This window comes from Dermacentor albipictus, chromosome 1 (assembly GCF_038994185.2).
Source record: "Dermacentor albipictus isolate Rhodes 1998 colony chromosome 1, USDA_Dalb.pri_finalv2, whole genome shotgun sequence".
Taxonomy (NCBI): Eukaryota; Metazoa; Arthropoda; class Arachnida; order Ixodida; family Ixodidae; genus Dermacentor; species Dermacentor albipictus.
The window spans coordinates 430876909-430899172 of NC_091821.1; the positions used below are offsets into that span (position 1 = coordinate 430876909).

Below are 22264 nucleotides of genomic sequence, written 5' to 3' on the forward strand. Positions count from 1 at the left end.
GGCGAAGAAAAGGAAATGACTACCCACCGCAAAGTGCCTGGAATGAGGCACACAAGGCTTCGTGCTAAAATGTTGAGCAGACAGATAGCATAATTTCGCAAAATCTGTTCAATTTCTTGAAGGGCACAATCTGTTGGATTACTTGCGTTAAGCACAATATATAAATGGATATGACTCCATCACTGTTTTCAGTTTAATTTCAATCCCTCTACTGGGAAAGGTTTTTTAAGGTAAACAGCTAAAAAATCACTTAGAAAGCCTTCGTTAACTTTCTAACGCCACAGCGCGTGTTTTCGGGCAAGCAATCTCTGCCCATTTCAAGCAATTCAGCTCAGAATTCAGCTCAGGCAGAATTGGGCTATGTGCTGTAAAATTTTCATGATAAGTCTGTTTTCACTAAAATGGATCACCTTATAAATGTGCGCTCCGAATGTGGAAGCTGTAGTGACGAGGGCACCTTGGTGTTACTCTGGGACTGCTGAATAGTGCTTTGATAGAATTATATTTTGCATATGATTTTAGCTAGACAAAATTATATTACGGGCTGAAGAATTAAGAACTTACATCATATTTTCTGTTCTTTTGAATAGTTGGGGAGTGGTTTGTTTGTGTTTCTTTCCGGAAACCTGTGCTGCGTCATTGTGTACTCTGTCCAAGGTATGAAGTGACAAACGTGGAGTTTTCGCCTTCTAACATATCGATGTTTTGTATACTTAGTGGCACGAAGCATGCCATCTCGCTGCTTTGTCAGAGAGAGAATGGGTGTCTCCAATCGACGATAAACGAAAATTCTTTATATATCATAAGAGTACAAAAAGCAGGGACCAGAAAACAATGCCTTTGCAAGGGTAGTCAAAGAACGCGAAAATGCTTGCTGTAAATGTCGACCCTCGAATGACAAAGACAGGATGTTGGGACGATAGTCATGTTGGAATTAGTGTGAGCATCTCAAACGGAGATATTTTTTTGTGTGTGTGTGAAATAAACACGTATACAAATGAATGAATAATGCTACTTTTGGTGATGCAGGAGTACTCCGACTTGCAACTAGAAAGCAGTGATCACATATTTCTCGAGCTGGTGCTGAAGAATCTTCGCAACGTGTGTCAGGTGAGTGAAATTACAGATTATATAAAAAAAGCACTGGTTATCTCTAACGTGGAGGTATAACCGCGGATGTGTTCGGATCGTTTCGGTAGAAACTAAAGCTGCTAGAGTTTTTAACATTCCTAACTTTGGCCTAGAAAGAACAGAAAGAAGTAAATGACGAGATCGGCGGGGGGGGGGGGGGGGAGGGGTATACGCTGCGAAATATATTGCAGACGGCACAGGTAGTACATTGGATCCCGTGTCCATACCATACACGGTAATTGTGTGCTCCCTCCAACTGTTAGACAAATAAATAAATAGACGTAAGGCAAAGGTCCTCGTCGGCCTTTGCCGCCTTAAGCCTATTTGACCCACAAAGCCCTAATACCATCTCACATCGAAAAAAAAGTAAAACAACTTGTTCACATTTATTTCTGGCCTCGGGCGAGGAGAAAAGGGCGAGCCTTTCCTCCTCTCTGGATTGTGCGCGCTGCCGCTGCGTTGCCTGAATGTGCGGCCGTCGCGTGCTGCAGAACAATTTGGAGATGTTTTAGCTCGTTCCTTGGGAAATTTGCGTGGTGTCAGTTCACACGAGGTCATCGAAGAACCACGGTGTGGCCTTTTGGGGCAGCGGCGAATTCGGTACGCAGAAATTTGTCCCGCCTGCGCAAACATATGCGACGTGCATTATCGGTTGCGGTGTACGTGCTTGTTGTGAATTATTTTGGCTGCATCGGTTTTTTACTCGAAGAAGAGCAGCGGCGTCTGTTAATTCCCAGCGTGAATCGGAATGTCACTTCGCTGTCTGATCAGTTAGCTTAGCATCCCCCAAAAATAAAAAAAAATAAAAATAATATAAGAGTGCTCGTGTACGGCCAACTATATTGCAACCCCGAAACATCCAAGCGGAAATCACTATAGAAATAATTGCGTCAATAACCGGCATCGTTGTTATGCATTTCAAGTATATATATATATATATATATATATATATATATATATATATATATATATATATATATATGGTATAAACACGAAATCGCTGTGTAGCTGTGTAACAAATGAAATTAGTTTTCATTCTATTATTTCGCAAAAAAAAGAAGACACTGGCTAACACCGCACTGAGGCCACGAGGAACTCTTGCACTAAGGCTAGGAGACGCTCTCCCACGGTCACGCCGCATGCTCGCACCATGCGCTATATAGAACAGATCTATAACAAAGCTTATATCACATGCTTTGGACGCTCGCGCAATCCGCAGCTGGTCGCTGGGCCAATCTACAAGTGTAACTGCGCGGTATGTTGTTATTACTAACCAAAGCTATTTTATTCGTGGGCGGAAATGTCGTTCAACAAACGCGGTAGCGGCGTAAGATATCTACAGATAACAATTTGAACGCTTTTCGCAATAAAAAGCACCGCTTACTCTCCAGCCGAATGGTGCCCACGCTGCTAGGATCATCACATGTTTAGTAACTACACATTGCTGCTAAACCACAGCCTAAAAATACAGTGACAATGCTGCAGTAAGGTAGCACTCGTGAAAGGTATTTTCGGAAATACGCAACTGATTTCCGAGGCTGATTGTAGGTTAAAACACGCGCGCACACATCGCTCTGGGTGCTGTGTCCGCCTAAAAGCCAGCTGAGACTTTGGCCATGCCGACTTAAATCACGTTAGTAAATCTCACAGAACCGTTTTCCACGCAGAAGATGCCACTTCATACTACATAGACCGCTCGAGCGTGGAATAACCCCCAGAGCTCTCGCCGAGCGTGTACCTGGCACACAACAAGCAGTGCTCACCGATTACCCTTAGATGGCGCCACTGCCTACGTAATATGGCGGCGTCAATAATAAAAAAAAAAGATTTGTTGGTATAAATAAAACAGTGAAATGATAATTGAGCAAACATAAGTTAGTATGGTAATTATCTATTTTGTAATTGATTTGCTGAATTATCTACAACTGAAAACTTCCTCCAGAAGATGAAAATAGCTAGCATGAGCTCTATATTGATTTTTCGGCGCTTAAATCAGAGTTTTCAGGCATCAAATTCACCGTATACAAAATTGTACTTTGGAATTTGTTCTTTAAAAATAAAATAATAAATATTTCAATTATGAAAACAAAAGCACTCCTCTTCTGAAGAAGACAACTAATGAAAGAAAAACAAATGCACCGACGACTTCGATACTCCATAATGCGAAATTTGAGCGCAGCTCTATACGTGTTTTCATTTCGCGATATATTGGTTGGCGCGTGAGGCATGTTGCAAACGGAGCGATGTGCGGTGCGACTGCCTCGCTAATCGGCAGATCGCGAGAGGCGACGCGTGGGCGCCATTCACAGCAGCCGCCGCAGACCTCCACTCATGCAGCTTTTTGTTTCCATATATGGTATCGGTGGCGTCATCGGTGAACAGACGACGCGCGCACCTCTTGCGCCATGTGGTAGCTATCCTCACCACAGAGCAAGTCTGGCGGGGCACTACGCTTTTCTTCTCACGCTGTCACCATACCCTCCTCCTCCGCTTTCCTCCTTGCGCTCTTTGCCATCGCCGCCTTCTTTTCCCTGCTGCTCTCCGCGTTCGCTCTTTCATCCTGAGCTGTGCTCGTTCGCTCGGTTACGAGGACGCCGAGGGACGACGCCGACGCTCGTCGCAGGAACGGGCGCGTAGAAGCTGCTTTCTAAAAGAGAAACAAAAGTAATGCTATAAGTATTTACTGCATGAATAAATGCCAACATTCGTCAAAAGTGCGCTTTGTCAAAAGCGCCTTCACTCGTCGAAAGCGTGACGTCTGTGCATTTCACTGCGAAAAGGAACGCGCACTCTCGCGATACACATACACTGGCTTCCGTTACAGGCACCAGGAGATGCGACCCCCATGTAGCTATTGTCATGTATTGACGCTGAATAACCCCAGTGGCACAATGCAAGTAAGAAAACTAACTGTTTATCGGGCGAACCTGTGCCCATAAAAACAAGTAACAGCGATAGCGGTGAGCACACACTGGTCGATCGTCAAAAGTCTGACGTGTGGCGTGTGACTCAGACGCGTCGGCCATTCGTACATGAATAACTGAATCTTCCAGCATAATCGCTGCTGCCCACGTAAATTCTAGAATATGCACCACTATTCTCGTCGTGCATCCAAGCTTACTACACAAGACTCGGTGATAACATAAACAGCACATAGAACCAGCGATAGAATTCCGGAAACCTCTGATACAGAAGCGCGCGTCTTATGCTGGGCGATAACTTTGAGCATCTGTTAGCCGGCGAAAGACGGTCACCGGGAAAAAGTAAACAAGTACACGTGACAGTATAGCCTAGATAACCGGTCATTTTGATGCGACTTACGTGACGCTCTCTTCATGCTCTAAGCCAGGGATTTGGCCCGTCCTGTGCACGTGCCTTTCGAGACAGACATGACCTGCACGTGTTTCTCAGATCGGAAATGGGTTTCTAGAGCGGCCAGTTTGGGCGTCACTTGAGTCGACGCCGAGTTTTGGAGTTATATAACCGCGGCGGTGGTGCAGGGTACAGGAACGGCTGACACGACGCTGCACTGAACTCTCGCAGACTGCGAAGGATGCCGGAGTGACGATTCTGGTGGACGCAGAGTTTGCAGACATGAACGGAGGTATCGAGCTTTTGGGTCTCGCTCTCATGGCCGCATTCAACGAGCGCACACCGCTTGTGTGGAACACCTACCAGTGCTACCTGACGGTAAGGGCCCGAATCGAGGCTATATAAGATACAGCTATCACTTAGAGCAAACTGGCGCCATCTGGCGCCTATATGCTACAGAGTTTCCCCCACTGTTCTGTTCTGCGCGCTATGTCAATGACTGTGCAGCCTGTATAAGTAAACGACGCGCGCTGTCTACCGCATTGAAATGTATATATATATATATATATATATATATATATATATATATATATATATATATATATATATACACGCGGCAGACTTCAGGGATTTCTTCAGCCACGAACTCATTTCCCCCCTGCGACATCAGCATTCCCGTTGCCTGATTCTTCCTCAAATATTCAGGTTCACTCACTATGGGGTAATTGGACCAGAACACCACGGTTGTAACGCGGAGGGGTGCGGTCGTATAGAAAACCAATTAATTTAAAATAAGCACTTGAAAAAAAAATTTAATGAGTAATATAATATCTAAAACGCTAACATAATTATGTAAAAGTACAAAAAGAAGATCCTGGATTATTTATTTATTTATTTATCTATTTATCTATTTATTTATTTATACTGTCAGTGCATGGAAAGACAGGAGTTGCGGTTACATTGCTGTCGCGTACAAACTAAACATAGTTCATGTTTATACAATTCTGTAGAAAGCAATCAGGATAGGAAGGCATAACATAAACAAGTACGAAAACCATAAACCACATGAGTTGCAATGAAAAAGTTTATCGCTATATAGGTCAACGGAAATAAAAAAGTGATGCGCCAAACAGCTGCAAATGAAAAACAACTAACAACAAAATGTGCTCTCAACCGTTCACAAATAATTGGCAACAGCCTTTTCAAAAGCTTGTAAATCAGGACTACCTACTATCTCTTGCGGCAAGTTGTTCCGATCGGCTATGCTTCGAACCAAGAATGAATGTTTGAATGATTATGTTGTATAATTAAGTGGTTTAGTATGTTTTGAATCCTTTGTTCTGTGGCTACCAGGATTCTGTAATGTGAGATGTTGTTCTAAGTCTGGTTTATAGTCTCCGTGAAAAAAGAATGTCAACCTGTTAAGCTAGCTGCATTTCCTGCTTGACACTCATGAGATCAGTTTTGCTTCTAAGTTCGGTGACGGACTGGGTTGTAGCATATGTGTTAAAGAAAACCTTCAGGGTCTTGTTTTGCACGTGCTGACATTTTAACATGTTCTTTTGAGTGTACGGCTCCCACACATGGCTTGCATAAGTCAGTACAGGAAGTACAGTCATTTTGTAAGCTTCTTTTTTTACTTCTGAGGTAGCGTCGTGAAGTTTTCATCGTAATGACCAAGAGAGAAAGAGAGAGATACAGGAGATGAGTAAGGCAGGGAGGTTAACCGCAAGATAGACAACTATTTTGCTACCATGCACTGGGGAAGGGGTAAGGGGAGACAGAAAGATCTTTAAAAAGAAGAAAAAATTCCACACAGGCGAAAGGAGTGGGGGAGGAAAAAAGAAACAAACAAACACGCAAAGGAACGCAGGAGCGTCACAGACGTCCGAGCAGGTCGCTTGACCGGAGGAACCTCAGTAGCGCTTTCACCGCCTTCTGGTGTGAGGGTCGCGTCAGCCGGCACTCCTAGATCATCTGCGCAGAAAGCGGTTGGTCATCGAGGCGTGCCAATGCCGCCACGAGCGATTGTCTCTAGGAGCTGTAGCGAGGACAACAACAGACGGTACGGTACGTTCGATTGTTTCACGCGGTCGGAACTATCAGAGGCATGCACTGTCAGTCATACTGATGAGGCAAGCAAATGCATTCGTGAAAGACACTCCTAGCCATAGTCGGTAGAGAACAGTTGTCTCGATTCTGGATAGCCCAGATGGAAAGCACAGTCGTAGTGATGGGTCCAGGTGGTGCAGTCAAGTATGTCGGACAGCTGGCGTGTTCCACGTGAACCGTGTGGCATCACACGCTAGTATGCGAAGCTTTGTTGCTGCGTCAGTTCTTGACAGAGGGATTGGTTCCTTCACGGCATCTTTGTGAGCCCACCAAGCAGCTTCATCGGCGTTTTCGTTGCCCTTGATGCCGCAGCGCCCTGGGAGCCCTTGAAAATTAATGTCATGTCCTTTCTTTCCTAGCTGGTGATATAGCTGCCTTATTTCTAGCACAAGTTGGTCTTGTGATCCACTAATGACCAAAGTTTACGCATGGCCTTATTATAAATGTTGTCAACATGTACCGACCTGCTCAAGTCACGCGTGAGATGAATCGCTAGGTACTTAAATTCCCCAACCTCCGGTAATGCTGCTCCGTTCATGCTGTAGGGGAGAATTAACGGATCTTTCTTACGCGGCTTATGCATAGCAACAGTTTTTGATGCGTTCAGCTCCATTTTGCACTCGTCACACCAGAGACGGACATTTTGTAAATGGCTGCTAAGTTCCTGTTGGTCATTAAGGGTGCTTACTTTAACATACACAATGGTGTCATCTGCATAATGTTTGATGGTTATTTGGGTCGAATAAGAAACCTGCACTCATATCGCGTATGTAAGCGGAGATAAAAAAAAGTGGGCCTATAAAAGACCCTTGTGGCACACCCTATCAAACTGATTTATTGGTAATGCAAACAGAGTTTGATGAAACAAATTGTTCCCTTTCAGATAAATATGCCGTTATCCATTTTATTAGCTGAGTATTACCTAGAAATTGAGACAGCTTCATAAGCAGCTTTCTGTCGGATATTCTATTGAATGCATTGCAGAAATTGATAAAGATAATATGTATTTAACCCTCTCCATCAATACATCCACATATTTCTTGTGTAACTTCAGTGAGATTAGTGACTGTTGATTACCGTCGTCGAAAACGATGCTGATTTTTACCCAAAATGTCGTTTTCTTACACACGTTTCATTAGAGATGTTGTTAAAATGTGCTCCAGCGTTTTGAAGCATGTACTTGTCAAAGAGATGGGCCGGTAATTAGTGACATCATATTTGGAACCGTGTTTGTGAATGGGTACTATCTTAGCCCGCTTCCAGTCTCTCGGAACGTCTCCGGATTCGAGAGATTTAGTATAAATATCGAAAAGAAAAAATGAGCAACACTAAGCGTATCGCTTTGAAAACCGTAAGGAATTTGATCAGGACCAGGCCATGTTTTCTCATCTAGTTTAAGGAAGCACATTCAGAATGTCGTGTCGTATGACAGTTAGCTCAGATGGGCATTGCTTAATGGAAAGCCGCGTTTGGGGTGTAGAACCATCATCCCATGTGAAAACGGATTCAAAATATTATTTGAAGAGGCAAGCCATACCGGAGCTGTTCGTGATAAAGAAGTACTGACTTGTTCTTTGGGATGTACACAACTTCCTTTTTGTATGACATTGTAATGCATGGTGTGTAATCAGAATTACATGCATGGACAGGCTTTACCATTCCCAGACTTCCTCTGTCTAAGGGAGCTGTATGTTCTCAGTTAAAATTATTACTTTTATAGAACCTTGTGTTTGCAGCAGTTTGGCAAAAGGCTTGGCTTTCTTATGTGGTTCTACATTTCACTATTTAAATATAATTGATTAAGATAATCCTAGTACATTATGTTTCTATTCGTTTGTTTTGTGTGATGCAGTTACATTTTCTTTTGTTTTCATTTTTCAGTAGCGCCCGGACGCGAAATGCCAGTTGCTGCAGGAGCACAATGCCGCACCCCCGTCCCTCCCTTCCCCCCACAGCCTTTCGCGCGACGGAAGACGGCGCGTTTCCTCTCCACTTTCTCCTTCTCGCGCGCATGACTGAGCCGCGCACATCTGCTTCCTTCACGTACTTTCACTCGCACATACAGCATAACATGCGCGGCGACAGTATTTTCGCCCTTAAACTTTATACGGAACACCACGGTGACGGCGACGGCAAAAAGCGCCCGCAGTGTCCATATAATTGCTATGGCAATAAAATGGGCGGTATCTCAGTGCATGGTTAGCGTGCTCACCTCTTCAAAGGCACATGTTTTCCCTGGCACGGGTTTAAATCCCACTGACGGTGGCTTTCGAGAACTTTTACATTTCTTCGCACTGTGGCAGTGGCGATGCCGGGGATGACGAGGTGGCATGATGACGAAAGCAATCATAATTGTGTGTCGTCAGTGCAGCGTACCCGGATTGATGAACGGACTGGACGGACGAACAAGGCAAATCCAATTTCTAGCACTTAACTGCTGTCACAGTTAAAATAAAAGAAAAAGGAAAAGCTTTACAGTTGCGGAGGTGTTTCTATGCTCGTGTTATCTAGATGCTACTGAGCGGTGTTTCTGCTACTAATTGATAAAGTTACAGGGTCAGCTTTGCTCATTTCGGTGTATTCCCAAAGATTACCGGACGAGATAGTACATAAAGGGCAGGCTTTTTCTTTTCATATATTTAAGTTGTGCATGTCGTTACACATTGCGGAGTCAGCAGCTAGATCATGACGAAAGGAAAAAAAGGAAGACGCTAGTTAGTTGCGTAATTGCCATTTGTGAAAGGCAGTTTAATGCTGTAGCGAAGTTTTTTTTAGGCGGGTAAGTTGTGGAGTCATTTCGGCATAAGAGCTTGGTGTAGAAGACTTCACTGGACGATGCAGGACACTCCTGACAAGGTCGGGCGTCACCTGTGCCTGGCCACTCGCATGGGAGCCTCGTTCGGCGTCAAGCTAGTGCGCGGCGCCTATATGGACGGCGAGCGCAGAAAGGCCAGGGAGCGTTGTGAAGTCGATGCTGTCTGTAGCAGTTATCGTAAGACCAACGAGAACTACGACCGGTAAGCACAGATTCATGTTGTTGACTCCTCATGCATGACCAGCACCCCGGCGAAAGAGCAATTTTTCTTCTGCGCACATTTCAATCACGTGGCAGCTGCGGTGTGCCAGCACTTCTTGAGTACTTTCCAGGCCAGTATGTGTCATGTGTCATGACGTCGTCTACAGGAAAACCCACGAGCGCATATATTCAAAGCAGAACGCAAAAGACGCTTTGTTCATTGGTCGTTTTTGCGAAGCATGGTCAATCGGAGCTCTGACCTTGCCCTGAGATGTCATGGCATGTGATGTGTGGGCCTACAAATTACGTGTAGAAGTTACTGGTATCGACGTTCAACGTCGTCCTGCAATACGTCCTAACCGGCCTGTAGAAAGCAAAGTTTCGGCTTGGAGGTTGTGTCACTTAGTCGGTCGGTCGGTCGGTCGGTCGGTCGGTCGGTCGGTCGGTCGGTCGGTCGGTCGGTTGGTCGGTCTTACTGGGTCGGTGCGTCAGTCAACTAGTACATAAGGCATGTGTCTCGATTTTCTTTTGTAATCTATAGTAGAGTGTAGCAATACGATAGCATTGCATGTGGGAAAACACAAGCGAAAATAGGTTCTTCCGGCCGCACTGTCATTGCAACTTGGAGAACAAACAAAATAGCTTGTAGTTAACCAATGAAAAAAGCAAAACAATAAGAATCCTTCACGAAGAAAAGTTTGCATAAGGGCATTCAGTATCGTTACGTCACTGTGCTTTTTCTGAACGTTTTGAACGCCGAGAACAGCTCAAAAGAAAACTTGCCGTTGTGTGCGACTGAGGTGCCGTAAAAGAATGGACATATCATATTATTTAGACAGCTGTAATTCTTACCTTGTCCTTGAAAGGCACATCTATATTGCACCTGCAGCTCAAATAGGCACGCGGATCAGGATGTCGGGACCTCTCATTCCGGGTCAAATAGTGGTCCATAAAAAGTCAGGTTTGACTTCGCTGTAGAAATGAAATTCGGGACTGTCCCGTAAATTACGCGACGGTGGGTAAACCAAAGGTATACGACCGATTTGATGTACGGAAGACAAAACGCACTGTACTCAACAAAAACTGAGACATGTGGCCTTTAAATCATTCAAGCCTTCTAGATGGATTTCTAGTTCTTCTGAACCGCAAGCGGTGTTGCTTATCGCCGGAACATTGTTTCTGCACTTTTTTTAGAAAGACTGCACCTTTTTCTTTTGTACCATTTGCTCATTTTTTTCTGTGCGGCCGCAATCCTTGAGAGAATAACAGGGGACGTTTTCGTTGGCCCTATTCATTTTTTATTCTTCGCAGGGTGCTGTGCTACCTTCTCGAACACATATGCAGTTCGGAGAGGGAGTGCTGTCTGGTAGTAGCGACGCACAACGAGGACAGCATACGTACTGCCACCAAACGGTATGACATTGTCACCGAAATGCTGCATCTAGTATACACTGAACACGTGCTACAAGTCAAAGATGGTGTCCATGACGTCACCAGTACTTTACTCCGCCCACAGTACGGCAAAAGCATGACCTTGGGGAATGACTTTCATTAATCTCGCAGAGCCGTCTTTAGGCCTGTGCGATGTAGATAGCACCTATCGGCGACCTCGCCATATAATTTACTGTTATGAACGGCCCCCGAGATCTCAGACTGTGATCCCGAACTCATTCGAGTAATACATTACAGTTCAGACGCTTAGCCCAAACTCTAATCACACGCCTCGCGCAGCTCTAAGAATGTAGTGTCCTTCCACTGCTGCCACGCGGGCGCCCTTCTCTTGTTTAGAAACCGAAGGAAATTTGAGGAAACAAGGGCTGCGTAACTTCTTAGTATTCCGCCCTAGATTTCCCTATAGGCTTCACAGATTCAAATTATCGCAGAGGATATGTGTTGATGTGGATCAATAAAAGACAGAGGACATGATACGTGTTCCCTCTCCATGTTGAAGGTACAGAAAGAAGTTCCGATTTCCTGTTCATACTCATTGCGAGCCTTTCTCTCAAGGAGTGAGGCAGAAACGCCCATCGAGAAAACACAAAACACGCACGCATTGAGCATTGTTCGTTTAGAAGAAAACTTCTGCATGAACGCAAAAAGTTGCATTTGTTCGTAACATATAAAGCGCCGGGTGCGTAGCCACTACCCTCTGTCTAGAAGTTGACAGGGTTGTATGTTGGTTTCGGATCCTAGCATGCATTTTTCAAGAAAGGTGTTTACGTTACATTTTATTTGAACTATTGTTCCTGTCGTTGTCGACGTCTCGCTGAGATCGTTGGGAATGAAATCTGATTAAGAGGTTACGTCATGAGCGAAATCTCGTGATTTATGAGTCCTAGAGTTCAAACTGCGGCAATAACAACGAAAAACTCGAGCTTTTAGTGATGGTCTGCAAAATGTTCTGTCTGCAAAATTTTGTCAGGCTGGGGACCACACAACGGATGTGTCGTTCCGTCGGCATATTCTTGTTGACCTTTAGTTTGTTGAAGTCTACAGGTCACAGCGGGTGTGTTATGTTTTGTACTGCTATTTTTTTCTTCTTCTAGGATGCAGGAGCTGGGTCTCCCTGTTAACGACAAGAGAGTCAGCTTTGGACAGCTGTTGGGCATGTACGATCACATCACCTTCCCTTTAGGTGAGTCATGGGGTTATTTGGGGGGATGCGTACTTCACCGCGAAATAACGATAGGTGCAACAAGAAAGCCATTGGGGGTAACCGAAATTCTAGTTGAGATTAATAAGAAAAATGCAGTCGGGCGCAACATGCATTGCATAGGGCGGTAACCAGTAGAGAAAAAATACAGAAAGAGAGCTAAAACAATTAATAAAATAAAGAGAAACCGCAGTGCCCATTGACGGGCCCTTGGTGTGGTTGGAGTTCGCAGTCCAGGACCCCATGAGCCCTGACCGCTCGGTGTGGGGCTCCCTGAGGGGGTTGGGTGGGTTGTAAAATAACAACTGAAAGGCCAAATCATCTGTTCAGGTAAATAGAATATATGATTGAACTCAATTGTTTAATAATGCGCCAAAAACACAAAAAACACAGGAGCACACCAAATCAGATAATAATAAAATTCATACAACAAAAAGGAGCAATTCAACACTATTTAAGAAAGAACGATTTCAAATATGCAAATGTCAGCATTGTCATTGTCACTCACCTTGCTAAATAAAAATTGCAGCCAAGTTATGGACTGAGCTACACTACAAACTTTGTGAACTCTAGCACATCATTCCGTAGAAATCGTCTTTCCGAATAATAGTAAAAAAAAAACAGATAGAGTGAAGCAAAAGCGGGCATTAAATATATCCATGAAAACGCTTATGCAAAGATACCAAGTCCCGCACCTTTACGTCACAAATTCAGCGTTTTCATGTTTTGTACCTGTTACGAATTCCCAGGAAGCACATTGAATACCAAATCAACATTGATAAAGGTAAACTACACCTTTCGGCTTCTGCACGTCAGCCCTGACCAAGGGCCAACCCGACGAGCAATTTTGATTTCCGTGCAGGACGCCTCTCTATTGAAATGAAGAACTATCACGTCATTACCGTAGGTCTTAATGGGACGCTGAAGAACAAAGTCGAATAAAGTTAGTCTGGCAGAATAACTTCAGTAGCGCTAATTCGGGGGAAGAGACTCCCACTAGAGAGCAAAATAGAGAGTGACGTGGTCGCTCCGTGGTTCCATGGCGTTCTGCCACTGAGCGCGAAGTCGCGGGTTCGTATCCTGGTCGCGGAAGTCGCATTCGGATAGGGGTAGATTTCAGAAACTCTCATGTATCGTGGTCTGCGAGAACTTCGAATGACCCCTGACGGTGAAAATTAATTTTCAGCTCTCCACTATAGGGCCTCGCTTTGCCCACTGTGCAGGTTCGAAGTCGGGACGTTATACATACATACATACATACATACATACATACATACATACATGTGTGTATACATGTATATATATATATATATATATATATATATATATATATATATATATATATATATATATATATATATGTATATATATATAGTGGAAGTGGCATTCGTCTGCTCCAGACCTCTGTTCGATTGGACGTCGCCCCTCGACGAGACAAAACGTCTATGTCGAGTGAGCTCCAGAACGACACTTGGCAATGCGGTGAGCGCGGTTTAAATTGTGCATCCGGGATGTTAAGTAGACACGACATAATACTCACGCATTTTTCTCGTACTTACCGCTAAATTGGCAATGATATATATTTTTTTCACTTGGCGCCCGTCCCGCGACGCCGATGGCATTAATCGTACGTCACGTTTATCATGGGGTTTCTTCACGTTATAGGTCATCATTTTTCGTAACTACACTTCAGAGAAACTGTGACATGGAGCCATCGGTTTCAATGACATGCGATTCGCGTATATGTTTCTTTGATCATCGAACATTTCGCTAGCTTCGTGCAAGGCGCTACTGAAAACACTGACGTCTCGCAAAACTGCACTCGGTGACAACCGAAGAATTGAACACAAGCTCCGCCCACAAAACGGTATTGCATCTGGCTTCGGTGTGTCCGCTTTCCAAGACATCGCTCTCGAGAAACGCCGACGTAAATAAGATAACGTAATTGGCTGACGCATCTAGGCAAATCACGCTTGAAAGTGAAGCACCTGTATGACACTCACTGCTTTCCTAGGTTGTCCGCGAGTATATAGTGCGAAAATTTGACGTTGACGTCGCCGGAGTGCGAAAAAATTCTGTAAGACGACCTGTCTATTGCATGCATGCTCCATGAATATGTGACAGCAGGGCGATGACCTTAACGCTCGCAAAATCTAATCACAACAGTAATCACCAAGCTAAACACTAAGCTTTCACGCAAACATTCCTTGCCGTCACATCAACTCGGAAACACAGAGCGGTGCCGTTCAGCGTAAATTACGCACACTAGCTGCCCATTCAAATCCACTTTATTTGTAACTGAGAAAAAATTGAAGTCTGTCAGTCCAGCTTAACATTTCTTTTTTTACAGTACCAGCCTAAGTGAGCCGCTCGCTCGCTCTCGCTTGCAGCTACCCGCGGGTACAACGTGTACAAGTCGATCCCGTACGGCCCGCCATCGGATCTGCTGCTGTACTTGGCACGACGTGCCAGCGAGAACCGGTCCGTGCTGAGCAGCCCCGTTATCGAGCGGCGCATGCTGGCCGCCGAGATACGCCGCCGACTCGCGGGCTCCTGGAAGAGGCCCCTGGAGCCAGCGCACGACTGAGCTGAACGCTTGGGGCGCCTAGGTGGCCCTGGACGCACGCGGGCCATGACGCACAGCGATACCCTCCAATCAAGAGATATGATGTCAGTGCGTTGCCCTTAGCCGCTAGGTGGAAGAGAGACTCTCCGCTCTTCCGGTGCGACGTTTTTGATAACGCCAAACTGCTTCGAGCGCAGGAATCCGTCAGATGCTCGCTCTTCGGGCTCAAAGCGGCGCTGAACTGAGCTTGCTGGTACTTGGTACGTGACAAATAGAAGATAGGGGGTGACAAGATGAAATAATCGTCACGTACCACTGTGTAGTGTACTCACTCCTGTCTCTAATCCTTTGTTTTTTAATTCCCTCACTTGGCTTCATCTTTCGCTTGTCGAGAATGCGGCGGAGCCACGCCATTCCTTCTTAACCAAAAACTGCGTATGCAAGCTCGCGCCGCTCTTTGTGATGGTGCTTGTCTACCGCGTGTTGGACGCCATTGTAGTGTTTTTGTCACATCTTTAGTATCCCCTTGTTGTTGAAGACATGTTTATTATAAAAATAAAGAAAGAAGTTACTGCCTTGTAGATTGAATATACTGTCTTGCTGTGCATCACGGAGGTATATTGGAACCTCGCTAGAATGAGTGACGACTCTAAATGCTGCGACAGCAGTCATTGCACCTACCCTGTACCGTCTCCCTGCCAAGTACTGCTTTTTTCTGCCTATGACCTTCATCTGCGTTTTGCATAATTTATTTCTCTTTGTGTGCCTGTTCACTTAGCCTCGACTGTGGGAGTGGACGAACTCTTAAACCATGTCACTTATGGTGATTGCAACATGGATGTACAGTAAGAAAAAGTCCGATCCAGAAATGGAAAGGGCGGGTGGGATTAGGCTGACTATCCTTTCCAGGCGCTACGCACACTGAAATGAGTCAAGCATTTGTAAGACTAGTCCCGATGACTGAGATTGTACAGTGGTAAATCTAAGCATAATACGTATTGCATACTTTATTAAGTGGAGCTATAGGACAATGACTACTGCAACAAGTCCGTGCAGAACGGATTGCTGCCTGGCAGGTTTTTGCGGTACCCGAAGTTGTGCATCACTAAGAAATTTGGGGCAATTAGTGTCACGGAGCCTCGCAAAAAGGTAAAGGGAAGGGCCTCACTTGACACGTATACTTCAGAGTTGTAAGCTGGGACACATTTTAAGGGGCTCAACTGTAAGCTCACCATAACGAACAAAGTGGTGCTTGAAATCGACAATAATTTATTACGTGCTTGCACAATGAGTTCAGAATTACAGTATCACCTTCTACCTCATAGTACAGATGCATACCATATTAGCGAAAGGCAGACACTGCCGCAGCTTCAGAAAGGCGGCTCTGAAGTGGAAGTCATCCGACATTCGGCAAACAATGCCAAGGACGAGTTAGCGTGTTTTGTATATAACGTGTCGACAGAAGCATAACGCTTGGACAAAATACAGACCAAGGTCTTTGATTTCGTAAACCCTAGGTGAGCAGCTGGGAAAGTGTAAAAAATCACACTTAGAGTCGTTTCCGCGCATAACTTACCACCACAGTTTTAGAAGCATTAATAACAACAGCATGTCCTCAGTGCACCAGATTGAGAGTCAAAAGATGCTTTTTGAACGCCATGTAGTCGTCCACGCTGTTGACAGTCTTAAATACTCTTGAGTTGTCGGTACAAAGGAGGAATGAAAAATGTTGGTTCGCTGACGAAATGTCGTTTGCGAGTACTAAGCAGAGAAGAGAACCACGAGAAGTTCCTGGAGAACGGCAATAGTAACTTCGTAGCCAATAGATATATGTCCATTATAGCTCACGAAGGAAGTTCTGTATGCTTAAGCCGTCACCTAACAGCGCAGTGGTGAAAGAAGGTGTGTTCATTTGCGTGACTTTTGCAATAAGCGGCTCATGGCAAGCTTTCTCAAATGCTATTCAAGTGGTGCAGCGCAAGTGGGACGGAGACAAAGAAACACGAACCACATCACAAGTGCGGAATAAAAATTGCTTTTATTTGCACCAAAACCGGCCTATTTATGCGCAAAAGGTTTGCCATGCAACACTGCAGTTAACAAAGATATCGTCACACATGATCAACTAAAAATAAGATACCGCTAACGAATAAGAACATGCTGCTAAATCCACAGAAACACCAAGAACAAGATATGATCATCGAACACAGTTTACTGTTGCCACGTGTCTCAATGCTTAAGGCTAAGGCGAAGTCACTATGCAAAACAAATAATGATGTAAACAAGAAACATGCGCACAGAACAAGGTATCCACCCACTTGGCTTGAGCAGGCTTCTGGGACGAAAAAAAAAACACCTTTGAAAGAGGATGAAACATTTAAGAGCTAAACAAAACCTTCAAGAAACTTAATCTCAGCATCATAAGAAATATATCGATGGCTTGCTCACGCAATTGTCCGCCGATCTTTTAATAAAAAGAAATCGACTACGTTTTCTCGCTTGGTCCTGTCTCTTGCTGCCCTCAGAATCTTAGTGTCGTGAAATTTTGGTTGCAGCCGCGCAGCTTGCAATGTTCAGCCAGAAAGCCACCTGTCTTATTACGTACCTTAATATTATGCTTCTTGGCCCGCTCGTTGAAACATCTGCCCGTATGGCCTATATACCGGCGACCGAAACCCAAAGAAATTTCATAAACAACATTTGCCATACAGTCTGTGAATTTATTTTTATGCTCAGTTGTGCACTGCACCAACTTCTCTTTGTTTGTCATTGCACACATTTTTGACAACTTACCTGGTGCAGAAAACACAATCGGAACCTCATGCTTCGAAGCAATCTTTTCGACGCTGTGTGACAGTTTATGAATATACGAAATCACCTGCACCGGCCTTTTTTCGTTACCAGGCTTACATTTTGGATCGTGGTTCTTAATATTTCGAAGCAACGCTGCTGAAACCGCACTAATTAAAACCGATGGGTATCCGGCATCTTTCAGCCGCGTCACTTGGAGGCCGAAGCTTTCACTCATTAAGTGGAAACATGTCTCGGTTATGACTGAATGAAGACAATTCATTACAATTACTCTTTTGACAAGTTTAACAAGTTTGACAAGTGAATGTTAAAAGGCAGTAAATTTATCTAGCCACACGAAAAATCTGAGGAGTGACTGAGTAGCCTCGACCCAGTAGACCAGATGGTGGTAGACAGTACGTGGCGAATAGACAGGGCTCATGGATTCCTAGACTGAGGATGCCACATGCCCCTGGCGAAGGCTCTTGCCCGCGCATTTCTTTATTTAAGTTCATTCCTACTTTGTTTCAAGAAGAAAGCAGTCAGAAATGACTTTGCATTGAGGTGTCAAAGGGACAGCAGGCATACGCGTCCAACTTCCTGAAAGGCTGTTTAGTGCCAGTGAAACAAATAGGTCCCTCTTTTCTAAATAAACCGCGTGGTGTAGAGAAGTGAAATTGGTTGGAAACTGTTCCCAAGCACCTCATTTGCTGATAGCACACATAAAATTTGAATAGCTTCGTAAAAAAAATGCACGCTGTTCTTCAAAAGGTCACTTAAACCGATTGCCAGAGCGCATGGGATCCGCATGTTCATTTAGTTTCGCAGGAAACCCCTAAAAAGTGCGACATTTTGAGTGTTTTCATGCGTATCAATACGCGCACGCCATCTTCAATTACTTTCGTAAATAAACTAACTTGTTCACGAAGATCAACTGTTATGTTTACAAGTAATGAACCAGCGTTTTCGAGATAAGGACACAGGCGTACGTAGTCTCATCGGGCAAAGTTAAAGATGCTTAGCTTCGTGCAGTCGTCTGAATGGTTGTTGTATTTCTGTGCTGGTAGGACTAAGAAAATTAATAATGGACGGTAGAACCTGCCGGGGACAAACAAGAATAACGTTTCAACGAGATATGAACACATTATCAAGATTCGTGTGGCAGACATCTAAAACTGTTCTCAGAGCAGTTATCACTAACGGCAAACTGCTCCGGCAAGGAGAAGAGACAGAATGAATAAGGGAAGGACGTTTCTAGGAGATGCAGGAGAACTAGACAGAAACGTTAGTCCAAAAAATGCAGAACACGTCAATGTTTTGCAACAGTTAACACTTTGCGGTTACCGTGAGATCATGAAAAGTTGCTTAAATTTTAATGGATGCCAGGAAATTATACACTGCGACATGAGTTGCGCCTGGCGCTACACAGAATACACCAAGCAACAGCCATTCATAAACGGCACAGTATACATCAAACGTTTGTGCTTCCACCAAAAATAAGTACGATTCCTACACGAAAGACACTTTAGTAAACAAGTAAATGAGCAGGTACACGATATTTCTGCAAAGAACCAGGTATCTGAACGACGCTTGGCAGAAAACCATTGCGTCGTATGGACAAACCACATCTTAGAAATTTGTGATCGGATTTGTCAGATATTAGGAAGATATTTTACATCTTTGGAATCCTGCTATGAAAAACGCTTTAAAGTATTTTGTTTTAGTTTACGCCAAAGACCTTTTTTCTAAAACATTACGACATGATCAATTACTCATTTCTGCAAAAAAGGTGCATCGGCTGCGTAGGGTTTCAAAACACTGCCGGCGTTCCCTCGAGCAGTAATCGATAAGGTGATCAGGAATAACGGCAAAGAAAACTTGCAAACGAAAAGCTTCTTGAATTCGGCCTGTGGTCGACAGCGTCCCCTTTCTTGTGGTAAATAGTAACGGTAGAACAAACTGGACGCTGTGTAAATGACCCCCTAAGAGAACAGAGCAACAATGTTGAAAAAAAGGCGCGCACGCGATCGATGTCTTGCTCTTCACTGCATGCAGTCGCGTGACTGTGAATCACTTTTTCGCAGAAGAACAACGTCGCGGTTGGGCTCTAGTTGTTTGAGTACTCTCATTTGTGCAACTTTCAGATAAGAAGTTAACTTCCTGAAGAAAGTGAATCGCGCATGTCAAATGGCGATAAGGTGATGTAGAAACCCCCGGGCTGCTGAAAACAAACCTTTAGCGCTCGTCTGTCGTTGCTTTTTCTGTCCGTCTCTGTGTCCCTGCGCTACGATTTGTTAAATGATAACAATTAGCTTTCCCTGGGCTTTTTATGTTGTATGTCGGTTAGTGCGCTTGTGACTAACGAAATACCAGGCCCCTCTGATCCCTTTGTTCTTCGCAATTTGCCATGATATACAAGCGTTCGATGTTCTTGTGCGACCCTATCCTGCCGCTGTTAACACTGTACAGTCTCCAGTGAGCGAAACGCAATACACAGAGTGCGTAGCTGCCAGCACGTTTTCCGCCGGCATGAGCGAAAGCCCTTGTCACGCATTGTGACGGCCATTTTGGTCCGTCACAGATCCCCCAGTGCACTACGATGGCGCAAAAAGTGCCGGCTTCCTCGCGGTCCGAGTATCGCGTTTCAGTCGCCGAGCACTGTAAAATGGCATTGTCGGTCTCTTTTGAAAAATAAGGTGACACCATCCACTAAAGCCAGGGCACACAGCAGTTTTTGTCTCTGAGATAACCTGCAGGTTAGTACTGATCGCTTTAGGCGACCGCATTATGGATCTGTAAGTGAAGCAAGTGACCGCACCAGGTTAGTTGTATGGTTGCTTACTTTGTTGCGCCGTCCCATAATAGCGTAGCTGTTTACAGCGGTGGATGCGGATTGTTTACATTGTCCGCCAGGTGTGCTTTTGGTTGTATATTGTAACAGTTTCATTTCCTTTTCCATTCTCTTTCGCCTTTCGTCATTGGCGCACACTAAGCCGCGCCTCCGATATAGTGTATAGTGAGGTTCGGCCAATCGGCGTGATATATGACAAGAATTGAAAGAAATAAGCGAAAAAAAATCCGCGCGTTCGTTTATTCTTGTTTTTAATGCTCTTTCTTTAAAATACATAACACTTTCAAGAGTCGAATGTGTACAGCCCAAAGGTGCCACGTCCAATGCTTGAATGGGGAGGCTCTGTGAAACTGCAGCTGACGGTGAATAGAATTCAGCGGAGTTGTCGCGCGTGGAACCGAGATACACTAAATTCCAACACCGCCCGAAGACATAAAAATAACAGAATATAATTTCTTAAACAATTTTCTGCACACGCTTATTTCCTTCAATCCACAAATCCACCCGTTACTGATGTTTTCGGTATTGTCATGGTGTCACGAGCTGGAGAAACACTGTCGCCTGTGGCTTGGCGTGGCATTAACAAATATCTATTTATTCCGCATCGGGATGGCCGACAGCCCGGCATGCAACAACAACTGTGGCCACTAAAAGACATTTGCTCATCTCATTTGCGAACGTTCTTGCTAGAGTGCGCCTCGTAAAAAAAACTGTCCACCTATTTTAGATAGACTGGACAATCGGCCTTTGTCGGAAGAGAGCATCCTCGGATACTAATCCAGCCCGTTTTCAACACAGAAGGCGCTGAACAAGTTGAAGCGCTTCTTGAGGATTTGCGGAGTGAGTGACAGACTTTGATGGTTGTGTACTACATCCCCCAATTATTTGCACAGCTTTTTTTTATTTCTAAAATTTTAGCTTGTGTCTTCTTCTACCAGCCTTAATTCGGTTTACCCTGTTACCCCAGCACAGGGAAGCGGTCCATGCACTGGCTAAGCTCCCTGCTCTTCCCTTTCTTCCTCTCCTCCATGTAATCCTGCAAATACACCGTGCGCTCGCTCTTACGCCCAGACTTTCGCGGTGAAAGAATTGTGGCTGTGAAAGGCTGAAGGTAGAACCAGTGGTCAAAGTTTGTTTCGACGTGGAGGGAAAAGAGGGTTCGCAGTAGTGCCATGGAGGACGGGACATGTCAGCACGTACTGCATTTAGAGGGCACCTGAACGGCTGCTATAATCTTGATGCGTCAAGCACGTTTTCAGTTTTCACTGCGCTAGCATTAGGACAGGCAGTGTTTCGGCGGCAGTGCTCGTCTTAGGGGTGGTGCGACCATAAAGGTTGAAAAAAAACTCCTCTGTTTGCAAACAATCTTATTTATGTTTTTTATTTAAGATATCCTTTGAAGATTTTTAGGCGATGAATTGGTGCAAAGCTTTCGTACTTTCTTTGATGCAATAGGCACGTCGGGACAGCTGTGGAGACATCACTTGCACCACGAATGCTGATGCGCCATTATACCCATGCAATTTAGTGTAAATAGCGAAAAATGCGTCATTGAAAAAGGTAATTTTTTTTTGCTAGTGTGTTCCAAATCGAAACATTCTTTAGTTGCACGAAAAAGAAAATCGCGAGGAGGATCTCATGGATACCTCGAGTGGAGTTAAATAAGCAAGTATAATGGCGAGAGCGACTGCGATGTGTTGTTCACGTTAAGTATTGCATTCATAGTCTGTGTTTTTCTTCGAACGGAGAAAACTGTTTCTAACACGCATGCATACGCAGACGGCACGCGTCGTCTATACGAGGCCTGTCGGCGGCTGCTGCTGTGAATCGCGC

General features: G+C 44.6%; 1 protein-coding gene across 1 annotated transcript in view; it reads left to right on the top strand.

The window, feature by feature from the left end:
• Nucleotides 1-15371, top strand: part of LOC135907409 (hydroxyproline dehydrogenase-like) — a 39761-nt gene extending 24390 nt beyond the window's left edge. The window contains exons 5-10 of the mRNA XM_065439096.2: nucleotides 1030-1110; nucleotides 4675-4821; nucleotides 9397-9572; nucleotides 10883-10984; nucleotides 12118-12206; nucleotides 14615-15371. Coding sequence (XP_065295168.1) covers nucleotides 1030-1110; nucleotides 4675-4821; nucleotides 9397-9572; nucleotides 10883-10984; nucleotides 12118-12206; nucleotides 14615-14811 — 792 coding nt within the window. The 3' untranslated portion in view covers nucleotides 14812-15371. The remainder of the gene's footprint in view (nucleotides 1-1029; nucleotides 1111-4674; nucleotides 4822-9396; nucleotides 9573-10882; nucleotides 10985-12117; nucleotides 12207-14614) is intronic.
• Nucleotides 15372-22264: the final 6893 nt, after the last annotated feature.